Here is a 22844-nt window from a genome sequence, read left to right on the forward strand (position 1 = left end):
GTACCAGGGGATGAACCCAGGGGCACTTAACCACTGAGCCACTTCCTCAGTCCTTTTTTATATTTTACTGGAGACAAGGTTTCACTGAGTTGCTTAGGGCCTTGATAAATTCCTGAGCTTCAGTTTGAACTCTGGATTTTCCTGCCTCAGTATCCTGCTGGGATTACAGCTGTGCCCCGCCATGCCTGGTTCCAACATAAACTCTTGAAGCTTATTTTTTTTTTTTACTATAAGTGGCTTTTAATAATTATGTTACATGTGAGATAAATACAAGACCATTTTAACATATATACAATTTTTCATGCTAACAATGAAATAAATACATGATGCTATCACTAAAATAACTAGAATTGTGCTATGAAATAGGGTGGCCATTAATTGTATGTAGCTGCTGGGCGAGATGGCACATGCCTGGAATCCTACTGGCTCAGGAGGCTGAGGCAGGAGGATTGCGAGTTCAAAGTCAGTCTCAGTAACTTAGTGAGGCCCTAAGCAACTTAGCAAGACCATCTCTAAATAATATATAAAAAGGACTGGGGATATGGTTTATTGGTTAAGCATCCCTGGGTTCAATCCTTAGTTAAGGAAAAAAAAAATGTATGTAGCCATTTAAATTTAAATAAAATTAAAAGTTCAATTCCTCGGTCACATTAGCCTCTTTTTGAGTACTCTGATCACATGAGGCTGGGGCTACTATTTTGGAGAGCCAAATATAGAGAATATTCCCACTGCTGTTGAAAGATCTATTGATACTGCTGATACTCATTGTGTCTGTCTTGAGAATTCCTTTCTTCTCTGGCCTCCTACCAAGATGAAACCACTCTTTATTAATTTTATATATGCCATTTATTCTTAAAAAGATTTAATCAATGTCTGTGTATCCTTAAGTAACACATTATTTATTTGGTTTGTTTTAAAACTTCATAAAAAGGTGTCAGGAGTGGTGTCACATATCTGTAACCCCAGCAACTTGGGAAGCTAAAGCAGGAGGATCACAAGTTTTTATTTTGCCGGCCTCAGCAAAATAAAAAATAAAAAGGGCTGAAGATGTAACTCAGTGATAAAGCACCACTGAGTTCAATCCCCAATACTACAAATATAAAGTAAAAAATTAAACTTTATCAAAAGGTCCTGAAATTTGCTTTCTACATTTCAAATTATAGAAATATCTGGAGGTGTTGTTCATTTTCACTCTTTGTACAAAAGTGTAACGGATGGGTATAACATCTAATCAACAAATATTCACAGAGCATTTTCCATTTGCCACTGTAATAGGTAATGTGGATACATTTAATGAATAAAAAAAGACAAAATTTTCTGCCTTTGCTTGAGAAAAGAAAACTGTGTTTAGCAAAAAGAAATTTAATCATTTGTGACATGTACACATAGAAATGCTGAACAATGGATTACTTAAGGAAACCAATAAAAGGTGTAAAAGGGGTGCGTGTGTATGTAAATTAAGTTCAATAAGTCTAGATTAGATTTTAAACTGTTTCTTTTGGGGGAATTAATCTGTTTTATTTGTTGGATTCCATGGAAGTACTGGTTCTGAGATAACAAAGTCCATGGGGACTCTAGTAGATCAAAGACCAAGAAGGAATATTCAATTTCCTGGATGGTCCCAAGTATCAGAGAACCATGGAGAAAACAGTTAAAGGAAAACTATCAAACAATTTCAGGCTTATTTTCCTAAATATGTTGGTTTAGTTGACTTTCATTTCTGATGGCTGATTTTGAAGGATGGAATACCCCAGGGAATACCATGGAGCAAAGAACAGAGAGAACTCATGGCCCCTACGAGAGTAAGGTTAAGGATTAACACAAGTTACAGTATGAGAAAGTCACTTAATTACTTCCATATGTGTTGAAGGCAAAGAAGTACTCTCCCTGACCACAATCTAAGTCATGACTTATTGTGAAACTCACCAACATAGTATCTTCCCTCTTAATCACTATATTCCTTGTTTCCCAAAGAAATTTTGTTTTCCCTTCAGTTTTGAAGACTACATGAACTCAAATCCAATGACCCACTCTTCAGAAAACCACTGGTACCTGAGATATTGCTACTTACCAGTTCCGATAGAGAGGCCACTGCTATTAGAACGGATGGTCTTAGAATTCAAGACTTTCTCTGAGGAAACATATTCAATCAGTAAGCATTGTATACAGTCACAGGCAGGAAAAGTGAGAGACTAAGAGGGAGGTAATGAAGGAGGTAACTGCTATCTCAGACCCCAGATAACTTCACAATGATTAAATGCTGTCCATTACAAGACTTAGAGAAGTAGCCTCTTTACTAGAGGATACTTTTGTTTCTAAGAATATGACCAACAGCACTGTAGGTGTGGGCCAAGCCTGCCCAAGCCATCCCAACCCCTCACATATGAAATCCTTACCAACAATGAGAATGGTATGCCACCCACGGCAAGATAAGTCTGGGACATGATGCAGAGATCCAAAAATAGGCCGAGGCCATGAGGTACAGATATCAGAACCATGTGGTCTCTCTGTGGGGGTCATTGCCAGGCGACCATTACCACCATTTCCCCAAGCAAAAATGTGATTATCTAGAAAAAAAATTAAATAGAAGATCACTTAACAGAACACTGGCCTCCCAACTTTTTGAGTTCCCCATCCTTTCTTTGGAGGGTGGGTACCAGGAATTGAACTCAGGGACACTCTGAGTCACATCCCCAGCCCCGGTTTGTATTTTATTTAGAGACAGGGTCTCACTGAGTTGCTTAGCATCTCACTTTTGCTGAGGCTGGCTTTGAACTCATGGTTCTCCTGCCTCAGTCTTCCAAGTCACTGGGATTAAAAGTGCGTACCAGTGTGCCAGGGTGGAGTGCCCCATCTTTTCAGAGATAGAAAATTGCCCCACCCTGTCCCAAAAGAAGTTGTTTACTCCCCCACAGAAACTTAAATTCCTGATCCCACCACTGCTCCTACGTACTGCCATTCATCCACTGCTTTACTCACTCAACAACTCTCTACTGGTCATTCATTCAGACATTTATTGGACACCTACTTCATGAAAGGCACTGCCTGAGGCGACTGAGCAGTGAACAAAATTCAGTCCCTGCTCCTGCAGAACTGACACTGGAGCAGGAGAGACTGATAATACACAAAGAAATACATAATGTTTCAGGGAGTAATACATGCTATGAAGGAAGATAAGGGGAGACGAAAAATAAGCAGAATAATAGTGGGAAGCGGTTTATTATAGAAAGTGTGGTCAGAGAAGTACTTTTGGACACTTAAGTAGAGATGTGGCTGAAATGAAGAAGAGAGTTTCCAGGCAGATGGAATGGCAAGCACAAGGTTATATAGGTAAAAAAAAAAAAAAGTAGCACAAAGGGACAAGAGGCCCCTGTGGCTGGAGCAAAGTAACAAAAGAGAAATTGGTCAAAGGAGAGATCAGGAGATGGCTGGAGTTCTGGTGGTATGGGACCATGGAGGCTACTATGACGACTTTGATTTTTCCTGGCTGATGCAGGAAGCCCTTAGCAGTTCTGAACAGGAGGTATTTAGAGGAATCCCTGAAGCTATGATGAGGAAAAGAAACTTTAAAGGAGCCAGAGTAGAAGTGGCGAGACTAGCTGTAGCAGTGGTGATGACAACAAATTGTTGGGTCTATTTTGAGAATAATCAATAGGACTTGCTGATGGATGGGATGAAGGGTGTAGGATGGAGCTGCCACTTACAGAGACAGGAAGGCTGCAGAGTAACAGATCTTGGGCAGAAAAATCAGAATATACTGTTTGTCTAAGATGCCAAATTCAGAATCCTAATTCTTTTCCAAATCAGGCCTTTTTGCTTTTAATTGGAAGGAGGGTGGTATTAATAATTATGTTAAGATAATAGGCATTAGGACTCACTTGGGATAGCTGGGCTATCTTTTGAAACATCTAGGTTGAGGGGTGTTAAATAAATGAGTCAAGGCTGGTGATATAAAGTTTTGGGAATGAGCTCATCTGGAGAGAGGACTGAGCCCTGGAAGGAGTTGGATACCTCTATCACAGCATTGAAAGATCTGCCTGTATTCTTTCCAGTTACCTAGTCACTGATAATTGGCACCAACGCAATGATCAGCAAAATACAGATAGAAATACTTAATAATTCTGAAACCATTTTACCAAAAATAATAATTAAAAATTTAAAAGGAAGGAACTCACAAATCATCATTATCTACAAATCTGACCCATAAAAAAATCACTATGTTAAACACATGAAAAGTCAATGAGATTCAATATGTATAACAACTGGCCATTTAATATAAATACAAAAGTAAATCATAACCCAGTTATATAAAATCTAGTCCACCTCTTTCCCAATTAAAACATACCCATCTGTTTATAAAGCTTGAAATGAGAAGTACAGACTCACCATCAGTGGCAGCAATGGTGAACTCATCACCACAGGAGACCCTGATCACTTGCTTCCCACCAAGAGGTCCCCCCAACAGGTTGATCCCCAGACGCTTCTTGTAATTCCCAACTCCCAGCTGCCCACACTTATTACAGCCAAAGGTCAGTAACCGGCCTCGCTCTGAAAGAGAAGCAAAAATAAAACATAGACAATTGGGTCACAGAAGGAAGACACAGCCAGTGGACTCCCTGCACTAGCTTCTGACTGTCAGAGAGTCACATGACTCTAGAACTATGGAGGCTATACAATCTAGGCACTGTAACCAGTTAGATCTATTAAGCGACTCAATATTCTATTCTTTCTCCAATACTGTATTTTTACTGTGGAAAATGGGTACTACCTAACTTCTAATACATAGAGGGTACTAATTAGAGACAATGTAAGTCAGGAATCAGAGGTGTGATGTCCTGCATTTATAATGATTAACAGTAAAAAAATATGTGCTTGAATGCCTTACTGTTAATGACAATAACAGATGCAAGGAAATCAGGAAGATGAAAATGTTGTTAAGAAAAGCTAACACTTCGACTTAGGAGTCTGAGGCAGGAGGATTTGAGTTCAAAGCCAGCCTCAGCAACTTAGAAAGGCCCTAAGCAACTCAGTGAGACCCTGTCTCTAAGTAAAATATAAAAAGGGCTGGGGATGTGGCTCAGTGGTTAAGGGCCCCTGGGTTCAATTCCCAGTACCAAAAAGAAAAAACAAAAGAAAAGCTAACACTTGATGGTGGAAAATAACCTGAGCTCCTAAGGGACATTATACAGTTGAAAATCAACTCACCATCAATAGCAGCTGTATGGGTCTTGCCTGGGGCAATGGTACGGATCTTATAAAAGGACAGTTGTTTGGCCAAGGTAAAAGAGGTTGTGTAGGGAACCTCATGGTATGCCTGAAACGAGTAAAAGAGAAGGCAAAGACTTGTGAGAGAAAAAATGGAGGAATAATTAGGCTGGGAATGGAAGAGGGTCAAACAAATCATGTTACCAGAAGAAGGTGCAGGTAGCTTTCCATTTTAATACAATACAAAAGGAAATAAGCTCAATATGCAATCAGAGAATTTAGCATATGAAGCAGGATTTTCTGACAACAAATTTTTACATTCTTTTTTTTTTGGGTGCTGGGGATCGAACCCAGGGCCTTGTGCTTGCAAGGCAAGCACTCTAGCAACTAAGCTATCTCCCCAGCCCCAAGTTTTTACATTCTAAATGAAGGTATGCAACACATGAATTCTCCACTCTCCACCCCAGAGGGTACTTATGTAAGATAGAATCTTGACATCTGTCTTGGTTTCACACTGCATTTAAAAAGGCCAAGGCAAAGAATTCACATCCTGAAGATTCTCTCCAGCCTATGAAACAATGTGTGATCTAACATCATATAGTGGATCAATAGTTTTTCTTAACTTCTTAAAACCCATGTTGCCTTTGAATTAGTATAAAAATATTCTCTCCTGTAAGTTTAAAATTTCACAACAAATCCAATGTTCCAACCCAACACAAAATCAAGCAGTAGTAATTCTGAATATGCCTTTCAAACTACACTTTACAGTCTTGCCCAGAGTTTGTACTTGTCTGAAAATTGCTACTTCGCAGACAGTTTAAAAATTAGCTTTTGTTTTCCTTTTCTTTCTTTCTTTATATATATATATATATATATATATATATATATATATATATATAGTTTTTTTTAGTTGTTGATGGATCTTTATTTATTCATTTATTTTTATATGTGGTGCTAAGAATTGAACCCTGTGTCTCACGTGTGCTAGGCAAGCACCCTACCACTGAGCCACGACCCCAGTCCCTCTTTTTTTTTTTTTTTTTTAAATAGGTCAGCAATTTGGGGCATAGTATTTTGGTAATTTAATCAAGGGCAGAAGCTCAGTAAGTTGCAAACTTGGCCTTTTATCAGATGGTTGAGTTCTAGGGCTGTGTTAGTCCACTTTCTGTCACTAACTTGCATATTTTTCATTGAGTCAGAAAAATTCTTTTGATTCTTTAGAAATCATCATACTTACAGAAAGAGGAAACTGACTTGATATCAGTGGTGAATTTCATGATGTCCTTGAAGGGGGAGAATGGCAACTACACTTAATGAGCCTATACAGGATTAGTGATTTGAAAACAAATCTAAAAAACTCTCCAGGGGGATGATGAATGGAAATGTTACTTTTTTCATATTAATTTTCTTGTTCCTCTTTCAATAATAAGGTAGAATCTGAATTTTTTCATTTTGTTCTTTATAATCAATTTATTTACAAGGACTGACATACTGCAAAATACCACACAGATTGATATATTTTTCTGTAAGCACCCACTTATAAAACCACCACCAGATCAAGACAGACTATTCCCATCATCCCAGGATCCTTGTCACCTCTTCTGACAATAACCAGACCCCTCTGCCCAGAGGTAACCATTATTTTGATTTCTGACATCAGAGGTTAATTCTGCCTGTTCTTGAACTTCACCTAATTGGAATCAGATAGTATGTTTTCTTTTGTGGCTGGCTTCTTTTGCTGTAAACAATGTCTGTGAGATCATCACTTGAATCTTTTTTTTTTTTTTTTTATCATTTTTTTTAGTTGTAGATGAACAAAGTACCTTTATTTCATTTATTTATTTTTATGTGGTGCTGAGGATCAAACTCAGTGCCTCACACATGCTAAGCAAGCACCATACAAAAGAGTTATAACCCCAGCCCAACTGTATTCTTAAATCAAATTCTGTGGTCAATAATCCCAAAGAAATTCCAACTAAGACAAGTTCTGATGGTACGGCTGGGATATGGAGGGAATACTCACTTCATGGTTGATAATTCCAGACATGCACTGATTCAGACCCAGTTTATTGAATTCATTGAGCCCACAGGCCAGCACTTTGCCTGACTGAGTCAGTAGGAACGTCCCATCACAGCCACACTGAACTGCAACAATGATCAAGGCCTTAGGAACATCTACCTGTAAAGGAAAAGGAAGTTTGAAGAGAAAAATCCCAAATATGTAATTCATATTTGGAAAAAAATTCCAAAATTCTTTCAGAAGCGACATGCTGCATTTAGCAGAAGGACGATAGGGAAGTAGAAGATGGTCTCTTCAGATTTGCCCAGCAGCTTAAGAGCTAGTATTTTCAACCAGGAGTTCAAGTTTTATAATCTAAAGGAAAGGTGACAGTTCCAGTTCAACTAGACAGTCCCTGTCAGTTTGTTTTAGTAACAGGTCCTACTTTTCTGAAGGAGAAAACTTCTAAGAAAGGGGACTGCTCAGAACAAGCTGGAAAGGAGATGCTTCAATCCCTTGCTGGTTTCCTTTTCTGAGATGTAGGGTTTCTTGACAGCTATAGAAGAAGCTTCATGGTCCTGTGGGTTCCAAGTGGTCATTTTATAAGAGAAGTGATAGGGCAGTGAGATAGCAGCTAGGACTTCCAAATGCCCACATTCTTCTTCTTTTTAACTTGTTTAAAAATTTGTTTTCAGTTATACATGACAGTAAAACGTACTCTGACAAATTATACATACATGGAGGACAACTTCCCATTATTCTGGTTGTAGATGATGGGGAATTACATTGGTCATGTATTCATAATGAACATAGGAAAGCTATGTCTGATTCATTCTACTACCTTTCCTATTCCCATTCCTCCTCCCTTCCCTTCATTCTCCTTTGTCTAATACAAAGTACTTCTATTCTTCCCTACCTACCCCCGCTTTATTAGGAGTTAGCACCTGCATATCAGAGAGAACATTTGCAAATGCCCACATTCTTCTATAGCTAATGTGTACGAAGCCTGAAGCCTCAAACCTCACGATTTCTACTATAGCTTTCAGAAGAGCAATTGCAGTGAATCCTATTGAAGGTGGGCCCCACAAACACACCATTTAATTTAAAAATGTAAATAGAAATTGGTAACAGTAAATGGTATAGTTAATTGTAGGTACCCTTCCATTGGGTAAGCCTGTGCCCAGGGGGTGCGAGAGAAATATGAGGATGCTTTTCCCTCAGTTGGTTTCACCTCCTGTCAGCCTCTCACAGTGCCAGTTCTAGTAGTGCTGAGTAATCGGATATGACAATTCCTTGCACACGACTCCTAAGTAAAAACAATTTCTTCTGCTGTTCAACTATAGAAACAGAAGGGGGAAATGGCTGTGTTAAGAGGTAGTATACTGTGTTCCAGTAGGTTCCTGAGGAGATTTCTGGGTATATTTAACTGTGACTTTTCTTCTGTACATGCTGATTTTAGCTCTCATCCCTGAAAGGTGTGACTCCACAGTGCCCACAGTAGTTGTATCCACTATGATTCAATCAGATGATAAGACCAACAGTACTAAACCAGGAACCCTGGATTATCAACATACTTCAGAAATGAACACCTTGATATGAAGAGTTGGGGAACAGGCATACTTTTGAAGACTGTGTGACTTAGACAGGCTCTAGGAAAGAAGCTGCTTCTGATTTTACCTTTTGTGGTGTATAGTAATCCTCTTCCGAATCCAAACCCAGTCGTCCTGAAACACACAAAAGAAAGTCATTCAGATTACAGCCTTCTTTCCAGTGAAGATGTTCTCAAGATTCCCTTTAAAAGAATTAACACTTCTTAAATAGAGTTTATGTGATGTGTTTGGATGCACACAAACCTGAAGTTATGTTGTGCATCTGAGAAGAAGTAGACAGAAACAAGGCTACACCTACCATACTCGCCACAGCCCCAAGAATAGACTTCCTTGCTTCGTGTCAGGACCACCACATGATTATCTCCACAGGAGACCTGGTCCACTGGATTGTTGAGGAAGAAGTTTAGTTGCATCGGTTCTAGCACTTCTGGGCCAGCAACCTTGTCCACCCCCATGCAGCCATAATAATCTGATCCAAAGGCATAGAGCTGACCCTCATCTGCAAAAGAAAAGAGAACAATCCATCATAGTACTGACTTATTTTGTCCAGTCTGAGAGCTGGGCAGGGCTGAAATGAGGATCTAGCCAATAATCACACATGAGACAATTACATCAGAGAAACTGAAAGAACACATGTAAGTCTAGAGCTGTCTGTGTTTAAGGGATCATAAATAGTATTAATGTAATAAATAGTTTAAAAAGTAGAATTATCATGTTTATTCTATTTTACAGATAAAAAGATAAGCACCAAGGAAAAGTAAGTAATAAAATATGTAATGACTAGACCAAAACTAAATTTAGCTCTTAATCCTGATTTTGTTATCCACAGCCTCAAGAGGTAGTGAGATTATATTCTCCCTCATAAGAGGTACACACTGCATTTCTCCTAATCCTGCCTCTTCTGTGTTATCTACCTGCCTTATCCTTGCCCATCATTTCCTAAGAACAGCAAATTGGGAATACTGTTACTAATGAGCATATTTGTCTAATGTCTTTGCTCCTTGGATATTGTTCTTTTTTCTTTCTTTTTTTGGGGTTAAGATCTTAACTAAAACTGCACAGTGTTGAGCACAATCCCCACATTAAATGTACTCAGATGCTTTCTGTAGTTGGCTTACCTGTCACACAGACCGTGAAATCATCACCACACGACACCTGACGGATAGCTTTGCCTTGCAACTTTTCCACATGCTTTGGCTGTCGATAGGAAGCTTTGTCTCCATGGCCCAGCTGACCATGGAGTTTAGTACCTCCTTGCATGTTCTGTGAAATAAAGAGGTCTCGTGAAGTTCTAACTTTTCACAAAAATAGCTTATTTGTAAAATAAATTCTTTTTTTTTCCTTTTCTGTGTATGTGTGTGGTGGGGTTGGTACTAGGAAGCAAACTCAGGAGCATTCTATCTATGAATTACCTTTCCAGCCCCTTTTATTTTTGAAATGGGGTGTTGCCAAGTTGCCCAGGTTGGCCTCAAACTTGAGATATTCCTGCCTAAGCCTGCAGGGTAGCTAGGATTACAAGTGTGCACCACTGCACCCAGTTAATATACTTCTTATGAAGAAAAACAAAAAGGGAAAAAACAGTTGGAAATTTAGAAATTAGAAAAAAAAATGGGAACAGGGATTAAACCTTTTAATGGTAGTTAGTATAAAATCAAGGCCCACAGGTAAAGATTTAAAAAGTATTCGGAGTCATATATATCAGGCCTTAAACGGATACATTTTTCTTGTTCTTCAACTAACTCTAAAATGAACTATATACTTAATTATGGATAATTTCGGTCATTTACCTGAAACACAGAACAGTTATAAAGAATCTGGCAACATCAAAGAGGCTGCTATACAGAGGTAACAGTCCTCATAACTTTTCTACAGTTTTACAGAGCTAAGTAATTCTTTTCATTCAAGGACTCAACAGTCCTCATACAAACGGTATTAAGGTACTGGTTTCACTCTACTTTTGGAAGCCACCCCTGGGGGCTAATTCTTTAAGGAATAGGATCTTAGGAAGTAACAGTAAATCATCACTCTACAACAGAGGTCAAATCATTCTTTCAATCACTCAACAGTTGCGTGTCTACTCCTCACACACTGGGAGACAACTACGTCCCTGTTCTCAAGGAGAAGATAATCTGAAACCACTGAAAACAATGAACCCCCCTCAAGGAGAGGAACCAAAGGCCTAAGGCATGGCTGGATAAAGAAAAAGCAGCATGAAATAAGCCTGAGAAGGCAAAGCCAAAGAGACAGGGGAGGCCATGAGAACCTGCTACGAGGAAGACAAGTGAAAACAAGGCTTCAGGAAGGGAGTGGTCCACGATGTCCAACGCTGCCAAGAGGTCAAGTTAGGAAAGGGCTAAAAAGCATCTGTTTTGCTGGGCGTGACAGTGCACAACTGTAAACCTAGCAACTATGGAGGCTAAGGCGGGATTGCAAGTTCACAGTCAGCCTGGACAATTTAGCTAAAGACCCTGTATCAAAATTTACAAAAAAAAAAAAGGGCTGGGGATGTAACTCAGTAGTGGAGTGCCCTGGGTTCAATCCCTAGTACCATGAAGATAAAAAATAAACAAAAACAAAAACAAAAACACAACACCTGTTTTATTTTAGCAATTTATCAGTTATTTTGAAAACTGATCAGTTATCACTTGATCAGCTGACTCAATTGAGTGGTAGGGATGGAGGCTGCATTGCAGGTGAATGACAGAATAGGAGGTAAGGAAACAGTAAACTCACTGTGTTCAATAGGTGAGAAGGCAGAATCTAGAGGGCAATAAAGGGAAGTTCTATGCAAGATATACCTAGGCATCTGCAATCACTGGTGGAAGTCAGAGGTTTCCTGACATGGTGCAGTATTTCATTTGTAAAGCTATTTCACAGATTCTAGCTGCTCTGAACCTCACGATAATGAAACAAAGTAAATCCTCCAGCAATAACTCAAAGAGCACAGTCTTCTGAGTCCAAACCTAGGGCTCTTTTAGTTTTCAATGCCTCTTTCATTCATTCAGAAAACATTGACAGGTGACCTAGTATGTACCAGGCATGCTGGATAAGTCAATGAACTAAACAGAATTTCTGCTCCCCTAGAGCTAAAGTTCCATCACTCCATGCTGCAGCCCGTGTCATGTGACTAACAAAATGCTTAGACATCATGGTCCAGAAAACAAGTAGGCTTACAGCACTCTTCCAAAGTCCTTAGCTCTCACTTACCACCCAGGTGTACAGTTCCTTCTCCACTGTGACCACAGCAAAGTGGGTATTCCCTGCGCACACCTGCCGGGCACTACAGCCACTCTTGATGACATCCAGTTTCTGAGGGGTGGATTTCCCACCACCCCAAACATAGACTTCACTGGTTCGTGATGTTACCACAGCAATGGGTGCTTCGGTTACGGTGCTTGACCTGCCAGTAACCCCCAGAACAAAGGCACATTTAACATAAAAACAATCTCAAAGAAGATTGCTTCCAGTCTGTTCCCTGAAAAGAACTGCCAATTATGATATGACAAAATATGTTCTTTTGACCCTCTCTCATAGTAGGCTTTGCAATTCCTGCCTCAGGTATTCATCATAGTTTGGCCAGGCCAGTTTCTAGTCTGATCCAAAACACCTACACTTTTCAACATTCATCAAGGTAATGATGTCTACATTAATATAAGGTGAAATTATGGCTCTCTTCTCAGAAATGACTATCTGACATTGAAGCACATGGTAGCTCCTAAAAAGATAACAAAGGCCACTGAGATTAAATAATGCATAGACCCAAGTAAGACCCTTCTGGTGGGAATTTGGTACATATAGTATTAATTTTCCAGAGTCTCTTAAGTATTACCTTGGTCTCTTTGTAGGTGCATTAAGCAGAGTGACTTTTTCTTCCATCTCTCTACCAAAAGAAAAGCATAGACATGTGAGTTTTGAAATAACAGGTTTCTACAATGCAACAGTGTCTCTTAATACATTTCACAGATTTAATTCTCTTATTAACTGAATATATCCTACAACATGACACTACTTTGAAAGGCACCTTGATAAAACTCAAAATAGTTATACAGGTCTTGCATTAAACAGTTCATCATATTAAAAAGGTCAGCAGTTTGGGGCCATTTGCATTCTGTTTCTGAGAACCAATCTAGGTTGGAATGGGGAGCCTCAAGAATCTCTGATGCACATGATAGATACCTGCATCTGGTATGTCCACTGACTCACCAAATCAAACACCTCCAAACCTGGGCTTGTTATCTTTCTCCTAAGCCAGCTTTTCTTTCTGACTCTCCTATTTCTCTAACTGGCAAAAATCTTCCCCTATTCTTCAATCAACTTCAGTCATCTTTGATTCCTTTCTCCTCCTTTTTTCAACATTTCAATTCTATAGATTCTACCAATATAGCACCTTTTATAAAATACAACTCTTTCTGTCCAGTCTCACTGCCTTAGCATTTCCTATCTATACTGTGGTAGTGTCTCCTCACTGTAGTCCCACCCACTTTCATCACTTCTATATTAAGATAACATTGATCCTAATAGTGTGAGGTGACTCTTCCTTAGGTGTGCCTCATCACGTGAACTGTCCTCTCATAAATGCCCAATATTTCTGTACTATTTTTAAATTAAGCCCTGGCATTCAAGATTCTCTCTTTCCAATCTTTCTTTCTTTGATTTACAGTTCATGTTCTGGCCCAGGGTTATCATTCTGACTAAATCTAGCATAGATGCCTTACTGGGATGGTGCTCAGGTTATCAGTAATTTGTGAAAGCTCCTGAGATTCTGCACTAAGAATCCCAGGTCTAGAATAGCTAATGTAGCCAAACGGGGCTTTGTGTTTCCTGAACATTTCCCATAACTTCCTGTGTCTGTGCTTTTACTTATGCTATTTTCTGTCTAGAAAACTTCTTATGTTTTTTACATCGAAGTACAAAATTTCACAAGTATTCCATGTAAATCTGTAATTATTTCAATAAAAATTTCAATTAAAAATTATCAGCTGGGTTGGGTGCAACGGTGCACGACTATAATCCCAATGATTCAGGAGGCTGAGGGAGATCACAAGTTCAAGGTCAGTTTGGGCAGCTTTGCAAGACCATCTCAAAATAAAATAAAAAATAAAATTAGTAAAGGGCTGGGGCTGTAGCTCAGAGATGGAATTATCCTGGGTTCAATTCCCAGTACCATAAAAATTTATCAATTGTAGTATTTCAGTAAAAGATTTAAACATTTGATTATACTGTTAGAAATAAACTAGATAAAAATTTTAAATGTGTTCAACTAGCTCCAGAGGGCAATACTGCCTGAATATGCATAGAACATTAATGGAAGATCACAGTACTGTATCTGGAGTATGACACATAACTCTAAGCACCACTGGAAACCAGAAAAGAGACCACTGGAAACCAGAAAAGATTAGTATGGATCAAATGCTTAAGTGTAAGACCCAAAACTATGAAACTATTAAAAGAAAACAGTATGCTTCAGGACACTGGTCTACACGAAATCTTTCTGGATATGACCCCAAAAGCATAGGCAAGAAAGCAAAATTTGACAAATAGGATTATATCAAACTATACAGAAAGGAAACAATCAATAGTGTAAAGAGAAACTTATAGAGAGGAGAAAATATTGGCAAACTATTGCTTTCAAGAATACATAAGGAAATTAAACAAGTCAATGGCAAGAAATCCCAAATAATCTGATTTAAAAAATGGGTACATGAGGAAAAAAAGATTAAAAAAATGGATGAATGATCTGAATAGACATTTCTCCAAAGGGGATAGTCAAATGACCAGTAAGTACAGGAAAAAATGCTCAATAACACTCATCATCAGGGAAATGCAAATCAAAAGCATCCCAGTTAGAATTACTATTATTAGAAAAAAAAGACAACAATAATAAATGCTGCAAGGATACAAAGAAAGGGAAACTTGCCAGACACTGTTATTGGCAATAAATTAGTACATATTATGGAAAACAGTATGGAGGTTCCTCAAAAACTAAAAGTAGAATTACCATATGATCTAGCTATTCCTCTACTGGGTATATATACAAAAGAACTGATACCAGTATATCAAAGAGAAACCGGCACTTGCATTTATTGCAGCACTATTCATCATAGGCAAAATATAAAATCAGCCTAGGTGTCCATCGATGGATGAATGGATAAAGAGAATGTAGAATATACACACTGTGGAATATTATTCACATCATTTGCAGGAACACAGATGGAATTGGAAGACATTATGATAAAAGAAATAAGTCAAGCACAGGAACATAAGTACTGCATGTTCTTATGTTCATGTGGCAGCTAAAAAAGTTGACCTTAAAGGAATAGAGACTTCAGAAGAGCAGTTACCAGAGCCTAGAAAGGATGTGGATGAGGGAGGAATGGAGAGAGGATAATTAAGGGGTACATGGATACAGCTGGATAGGAGAAATAACTTCTAATGTTCTACATAGCATAGTAGGATAACTACAATTAACAAAATTAATTGAATATTTCAAAATAACTAGAAGGGAGGAGTTTGGAGGTTTCCAACACAAAAAAATGATAAATGTCTGAGGCGACAGATATGCCAAATACCCTGATCTGATCATTACACGTTATGTACATGTATTAAAATGTATTGAACTAACTAAAAATAAATTTAAAATAATAATAATACCTTTGAATAAACACAAAACCAATAATAAAAGATTAAATGACAACAGGATAAAAGTAAATAGCAATGATTATGGAATGAGGTATGTACTTACTATATACAAAGACATGACTTGAAAAGAGTACAGTAAATGTTTGAAAAATTGGAGGAAATATTAAAAAAAGATATAGTATAGTAGGGCAAAAATAATATAATAAGATGAAATATGAATACAAAATTTAAGAAAGATAATATTTCTCCTCTAAGTCGAGGCTTGAAGCCTCCTACAGGAAGGACAGCCTTCCTACCTCTTGACACCTCAGACAAAACAAACCTCAGGAAATAGTCTGTCAGAAGTTAATAAAAGTTAACCTCAAGAAGTGGGCATGGGCTGGGGAGATAGCTCAGTCGGTAGAGTGCTTGCCTTGTAAGCACAAGGCCCTGGGTTCGATCCCCAGCACCGCAAAAAAAAAAAAAAAAAAAAAAAAGTGGGCAAGAAGTACCTGAAGAAGACTCCAACTCCAACACACCATCTCAATAATCATATTTTAAAAAATTCCCAGATTCACACTTGTATCCCATAGCTGATAATCATCTTCAACCAGGTCCCAGGCTGAGCACCTTTTATGTATTACCTCCTTTAAGCCTCACCTTACCTCACTTTATAGAGGAGAAAACAAAGAAATAGAGTTGTTAAATTGACAAAGATAATGACAGAACTTTGATTAAAACTTAAGGATATCAATGCCTATATTGTAGAATAGAAAATCCACATACTGAGAGGGTAAAGGGCTCTTGGGCCTCATCAATACAAATTTAGAGCAAATAATTAAGAAGGTAAAAGAAATTACTCTCAAGCAATGGGAGCAGAGGTGCTGGTAGAAAATAGCACTAGAGTGGCCAAGTTAGGAAACTCCGCCGTTTCCTGTGGTACTCTGATCAGGCCTCTATTATAGCAGTCAATCATCTCTAATAAAAGTGATCTATTTGTACTTTACCTCCTGCGTTTCCTGAGAAGGGGACGATCCAGAAGTTCATCTGCAGTGGGTCTCTGCTCAGGATCCTAAAAAGTAAAAATAGATCACTTTTCACTTAAAGGAAATGGGTAATACTGGACTAACGAGAAATTTATTTTGTCTTATAAGGATGAAGATTAGTAAGTCAAAGACTACTGTATGTTATCCTTTTGTTTCAAAAATCAAAACTTCTTACATTGCATTCCACATTTAATGCCCATCCTCTTGGCACCATCAACACCGTACATGAATGAGGATGTTTACCATCCATGTTCTTCACTTGTTCAATCAGGGTAGTAACTCTCAAACCTCAATACATATGTCACAGAATAATCACTGGGGTGCTTATTACAAATAGAGTTTTAAGCTTTAGCCACAGAAATTGTTGGTCTGGGATGGTATCCAGGAAATTCACCCCCTCTTTTTTTAACTTATAAAACTAACTGGGTGTGGTAGTGCATACCTATAATTCCAGCAACTTGAGAAGCTGAGGTAGAAGGATCACAAGGTCAAGACCAGCCTCAGCAACTTAGTGAGGGCCTAAATAACTTAGGGAGACCCTGTCTCAAAAAACAGGGATGGAGATGTGGCTCAGTGGTTAAGTGTCCCTGGGTTCAATCCCCAGTACCAAACAAACAAAAAACCACTACCATCAGAAACTCTACATCTCTGACTGAAGTTTACAAAATCAACAACCTTGACCATAAAATATAAAGCACAGTTTAGATGGCAAAACCACCTTGCAAATACAGCAAAGTAACATAAAAACGTGTTAGTGGGAGTATGTAACTACCATGAATTGCTAATACACATTCTGGATATAGCTATGAATACATTCTATCCTGGGAAGATAGATGTGGTTCTGTGTGGTCTGTATCTACGCCATATCCCAAACACTGAGGTTAGAACAAGAAAACAAAAAACTGAAATCAATATTTAAGTCATACCTACCTGGTCAAGACATGCATGGACCATTTGGATCAATTCCAAAGAGTACTGGCTAGAATCGACTTCCATGGCACGGATTCCTTGCACGATCTTCACACACAAGTTGAGTGGATTCTATGAGAAAATGATGACTGCATTGTTCCTGGTTATATAAAGATGACATTATAATCTACCAGCAGGGGCTCAGGGATGTCTGTGACCATTATTTAAAGAATTGGCAATTGTTCTGTATTAGGTCTGATATAATATTATAACTATTAGTACACATTAGTAAGAAACGGTTGGGGATGCAATGCTGCTATCACATGGAATGAAGCTAACTGGCCAAAATGGAGATTAAAACTATGACTATATAGCCAATAGCATATTGCTCAGAATATATTATAATCTTCAACTGAATCCCAAGAAAAAGGAAAGTATGATTAGTTATGCTTCTAGACTTTATGTAACTCTCCTGCCAACTAATTTACCTCCTAATGTATATGTCCTAAATAACATCTGAATAGGTAATAAGTAAATAATACACAGACATCTTACAATAACAAGATAATAATAATAAAAATTATTCTAATATTATAACCATCTAATTGAAAGACCACTATGAACTAGACATATTTTATACATGATCTTATTTTCCCTTATAAAGACAACATAAAGAAGTTATTATCACTATCAATTTTTACACAAGAAAAATGGGGCTCAGAGATATAACTTGCTCAAAATTACACTGATAAAAAAAAGAAAGCCATCCTCCAACCAAAGTCTGACTCCAAAAGTCATTTTTGTTCCACTATATTATTTTGGAGAATTAGATGACAGAACTGAACAAACATCAGGATTTAGAAAAATGAATAGGTCTCAAAAAAGGCCAATGAGTTTGCATTACATTTGCATTTTTCTTTTTTTAATATTACATTTGCATTTTTCATATACAATATCTGAAAATCTTCATGAGGGAAATATATATTGTCTGGGAGAGATATGTTGTTTCCATAGTGCAGATAAAAAAAAAGAGGGTCAAAGCAATGAAGTGATTTGCCTAAATTCTCACATCTCATTGAAGGAGAGTAAACACGAATTCACTTTAACTACTCAAGTGGTAGCCCACGGAGAAGCATCAACAGCATCATCTGGGAGCTTGTTTCAAACGCAGAATATCAGATCCCTACCCATCCCTACCCGCAGACCTGATGAAACAGAATCTGCATTTTAACAAAATGCCTAGGTGATTTTGTATGCATATTAAAGCCTGAAAAGCACTGTTTTATATCAGGCTTTATTTCACTTTAAAAAAAGAGAAAAGGGGACTGGGGTTGTACCTCAGTGGTAGAGCGCCTGCCTAGCATGTGTGAGGCACTGGGTTTGATTCTCAGTATCATATAAATAAGGAAAAGAAAGGTCCATTGACAACCAAAAAATATTAAAAAAAAAAAAGACTTAAGGGGAATCTGTTGCCCAAAAAACAATGACAATCTTTATTACGAGTCTGATTGTGTGATTTTTCATAAAAAAAAAGATCAAAATACTTTAATGGGTATTATACAATTTGCTTTATCTTTAAAAAAAAATTATGTAAGGTGAATTGGTGGTGCATGCCTTTAAGCCTGTAACGCCAGTTACTCAGAAGGCTGAGGCAGAAGGATCAAAAGTCTGAGGCCAGCCTGGGCAACTTTATAAGACTCTGTATCAAATTTTTAAAAAGGGTGGTGGTGCAGGGATGTAGCTCACTGGTACCATACTTGCCTACATGCATCAGGCCCTGGGTTCAACCCCCACACAACATAGCTAGAGCATAAGAACTGAAATAACTTTTCCACACTGGAGCATCACACAGGTGACACTAGAGTCAGTTCTAAAACCACAGTCAACAGATTCAAGTACAGTGCTCAAATTCTTTGATTATGGTCATTTCAGTAGGGAATTCACATTGGAGATAAATTGATCTACAGTTTTTTTTTTTTTTAGTTTCAATGAATCTTTATTTTATTTTTAGTTTCAAGATATTTTATAAACAGCTACTACAAACAGTCAGATAGCTCAATTAGATTACAAAGTATAAAATCAACATACAAAAATCAGTAGTTTATATGTATTCAAACAATCTTTTGGAAAATTTAATGGAAGATTTCATATATAACAGTAACAAAAATATATTAATATGTTCTATAGTATTTCAATGATATAATACTAATCGGGTGACTGACTAGATTATTTTTGACTACAGTTGATTTCTGTCCAGGAAATCAGAAGCTCAGAGATAAATGAAGTTGATTCACTTAACCAACCTGTATCATTTGCAAACACAATGTGGGATAATATACCAACTTACTGTAGCATCAAATGTTCTCTTGAGTGTAAGCAGTTCAAAAATGACACAGCCTACTGCCCAGATATCAGACTTGAAGTTGTATTTCACTCCTTGGCAGAGCTCTGGAGACATGTAATATGGGGTTCCCACAAGCTGAACAACAAAGAAAAAAACAAAAATAACCTCTCTTTTGAAGTAACTACATTAACATTTTAATAGTTAAATTTCCTAGAAAGTAGTGATAATAACCAAAAAGCATTCATTAACAGATCCCAAAATGGTTTTCATGAGATAATGTCACTATGGGGAGAAATTTTATTCATATTAAATCTCTTGGGTCAGTTATAAAAGGGCAATCTGTGATAAAGGCACTGTAGTTAACTTGGGAGGCTCAATGGTTTTGATTCCTAGTTCACACAGACTGTAGGCATTCAAGACCTACTAAAGACTTCACATAGATTGGGACAGACTTAGTCAAAGTTCACCAATGTGAACTAACAGTGGGGAGATGGTAACTGAAAGAAGGGGTTAAAAGTTCTAACTGAAATGCACAGTAATGAAACTTTAAATGGCTATGTTTGGCATGTTAACATAGCTAGTAAATTTCTTTTTTAAGGAATTTTAAAAGGAATTTGAAAAAGATTCTCTGGTTTTAAGAATGGTTTTGGAAGTAAAGTATTCTGTCCAAAAGTCTGCTTCTCCCACTATTAGAGACAAGTCATCTTGAATCAACAAAATAAAAAAATTTTCAGATGATATGCCTGGCATTTATAAATTTTCAGATTATTCTTTCATTGTATTTAAATGGCTAAGAAAAGTCAAGTCTGGGTTTTATCAGATTGTTCTTGATGAGAAAAATCCATGTAAGGACATAATTGCTTCTTTAGAAGCTCAACTTGGCTATCATCATACAAACAACTGAGTCCCTGAAACAGGGACTGGATTGCAGACATATCTTGATATTATCCAAAAAACATCAGGATAAAGTTAATTTTTTTAAACTTACATTTCCAAGTTCTTTTAAGTACAGAGCATTATAAAACCAGAAGAATCATAACTGAATTTTATAATTCCTAAAAGGATAAGACTCCTGTCCTAAAGATCAACTTGTGTCTTCTTTTTACCCAAAAAGATGCTGCATATGAAGTCCAAAATCAGGTATTAAGTGAGTCCTCCAATTCTGACTGTGTATAATAAAGAACAGATTGTTTTCTGGGCATTAGGTTTTGCTTGTAACACAGGTTTCCCTCTGAACCAGAAGCAGAATTCAAAGGAAACATAAAAAAAAGATTTTCGGGCTGGGGTTGTGGCTTAGTGGTAGAGCACTTGCCTAGCATGTGTGAGGAACCGGGTTCGATTCTCAGCGCCGTATATAATTAAATGCATAAAACAAAGGTCCATCAACAACTAAAAAATTTATATATTAAAAAAAAAATAAAAAATAAAAAAGATTTTCAAGGTTGATGTGGTGGTACACATCTATAATCCCAGTGACTCCAGAGGCCGAGGCAGGAGGATTGCAAGTTTGAGGCCAGTCTCAGCAACTTAGTGATACCCTATCTTGAAACAAAAAATAAAAAGGGCTGGGAATGTAGCTCAATGATATAGTAACCTGAATTCAATCACCATTAAAAAAAAAAAAAAAAGTCTTGGGAAAAATGCACAAGATTTAGGGGGTATGATTATATCTCACAGAGCTAAAAAGGAAAAGAAAAAAAAATGAAGGGCAACCTGTACTCACAGTTTCAGCCATGGAATATTCGGAATTAAGTTTCTTTGCTAGGCCATAATCTCCAAGTTTTATCAGGTTTGCCTTGGTCAGAAAAATATTTAATGTCTTTATATCTCTGGAAAAAAAAAGATGCTATGTATGAAGTCCATATAGACAATAGTTCTTTCTTAATCTCCATCCTGCCAATATTGGTACAGAGTAAAAATGAATGTGTTACCACTGGTCAGATTCTGTTATAGGGTCCCAAATATCCCACAGAGTGATCATCACTTTCACACATATTCTAATACTGAAGAGGGGACTTAGGGAGTAAAGGCAAAGAATTAAATTCCCTATCCAGGGTTTCACAGCATAGAAATGTATCCCACACCAATGATACCATTAGGAAAAGTTGAGAGTCAGATGAGAAAAAGTGCTGCAGGCAACCATAGTTGCTATAAAATATACTGCCTTTTCAACTACCACTTACGCCTTGAATTATAGTATCATACAATTTAGCAGGGGTTGGTGTCAAGGTTTTAAACAATCTGTTAAGGCAGGAGAAGAGGCTGCATGTCTCGGCATCAACACAACTAGGTTGTTTTAGATCATCTTAATAAGTCACTGACCCTTTTTCCAAAGATGAATTGACCATGTATAAAATAAAATAATCCTAGTTTAGATTCTGGCTTCCTTTATTGAAACATATGAATAAACCAGAACAATATACTTGTTACTCTGAAAAAGAAAATAACATGCAACAGTAGCCATCCAATAGTTACCAAGAATTATATGCTCGGGGCAGGGGCTATAGTTCAGTGGTAGAGTGCCTGCCTTGCATGTGTGAGGCACAGGGTTCAATCCTCAGCACCATATAATAAATACAGATACTGTATCCATCTACAAGTAAAATATATATATATATATTAAAAAAAAAAATTATATGCTCACTACAATTAGGTGAGGTGGTACATGCCTGTAATCTCAGCTATTTGGGAGCCTGAGGCAGGAGGACCACAAGTTTGAGGCCGGCTTAGAAAATTTAGTGAGATCCTGCCTCAAAATAATATAAAAAGGGCTGGGAATGTAGGTCAGTAGTAAGTATTTGCCTAGCACACACAAAGCCATGGGTTCAACCCCCAGTACTACAAAAACAAACCCACATATATGTATACCTAAACCCATGTATGTATACACGTAAACTAAGTGAATAAACCAATAAAAAAAGAAACATTAATGCATTACAATTGCTGGAAATGGTATGATGATGTAGAAATGCTCTTAAAATGGTTCTATTAATAGACAGAAATAAACAGAAACCTGTTTTGTTCCTCCTACTTTTTATCAAATATTTAGTAAAACTGCACAATTATACAATGAATGCCATTTATTTAAATTGAAATAGCTTAATTACAGAATT

The 22844-nt window shown here is 37.4% G+C and overlaps 1 protein-coding gene across 1 annotated transcript in view; it reads right to left on the minus strand.

The window, feature by feature from the left end:
* Nek9 (NIMA related kinase 9) overlaps positions 1 to 22844 on the minus strand; it is a 37191-nt gene that overhangs the window by 8809 nt on the left and 5538 nt on the right. Inside the window, exons 5-18 of the mRNA XM_047539504.1 lie at positions 21455 to 21560; positions 19735 to 19866; positions 17409 to 17519; positions 16440 to 16504; positions 12644 to 12694; positions 12022 to 12214; positions 9933 to 10077; positions 9113 to 9313; positions 8882 to 8928; positions 7229 to 7384; positions 5206 to 5314; positions 4387 to 4548; positions 2397 to 2567; positions 2072 to 2131 (exon numbers count right to left, since the gene is read on the minus strand). Of these exons, the coding sequence (XP_047395460.1) occupies positions 2072 to 2131; positions 2397 to 2567; positions 4387 to 4548; positions 5206 to 5314; positions 7229 to 7384; positions 8882 to 8928; positions 9113 to 9313; positions 9933 to 10077; positions 12022 to 12214; positions 12644 to 12694; positions 16440 to 16504; positions 17409 to 17519; positions 19735 to 19866; positions 21455 to 21560 (1709 nt within the window). The remainder of the gene's footprint in view (positions 1 to 2071; positions 2132 to 2396; positions 2568 to 4386; positions 4549 to 5205; positions 5315 to 7228; positions 7385 to 8881; positions 8929 to 9112; positions 9314 to 9932; positions 10078 to 12021; positions 12215 to 12643; positions 12695 to 16439; positions 16505 to 17408; positions 17520 to 19734; positions 19867 to 21454; positions 21561 to 22844) is intronic.

The sequence above is a fragment of the Sciurus carolinensis genome, chromosome 2, assembly GCF_902686445.1.
Source record: "Sciurus carolinensis chromosome 2, mSciCar1.2, whole genome shotgun sequence".
Taxonomy (NCBI): domain Eukaryota; kingdom Metazoa; phylum Chordata; class Mammalia; order Rodentia; family Sciuridae; genus Sciurus; species Sciurus carolinensis.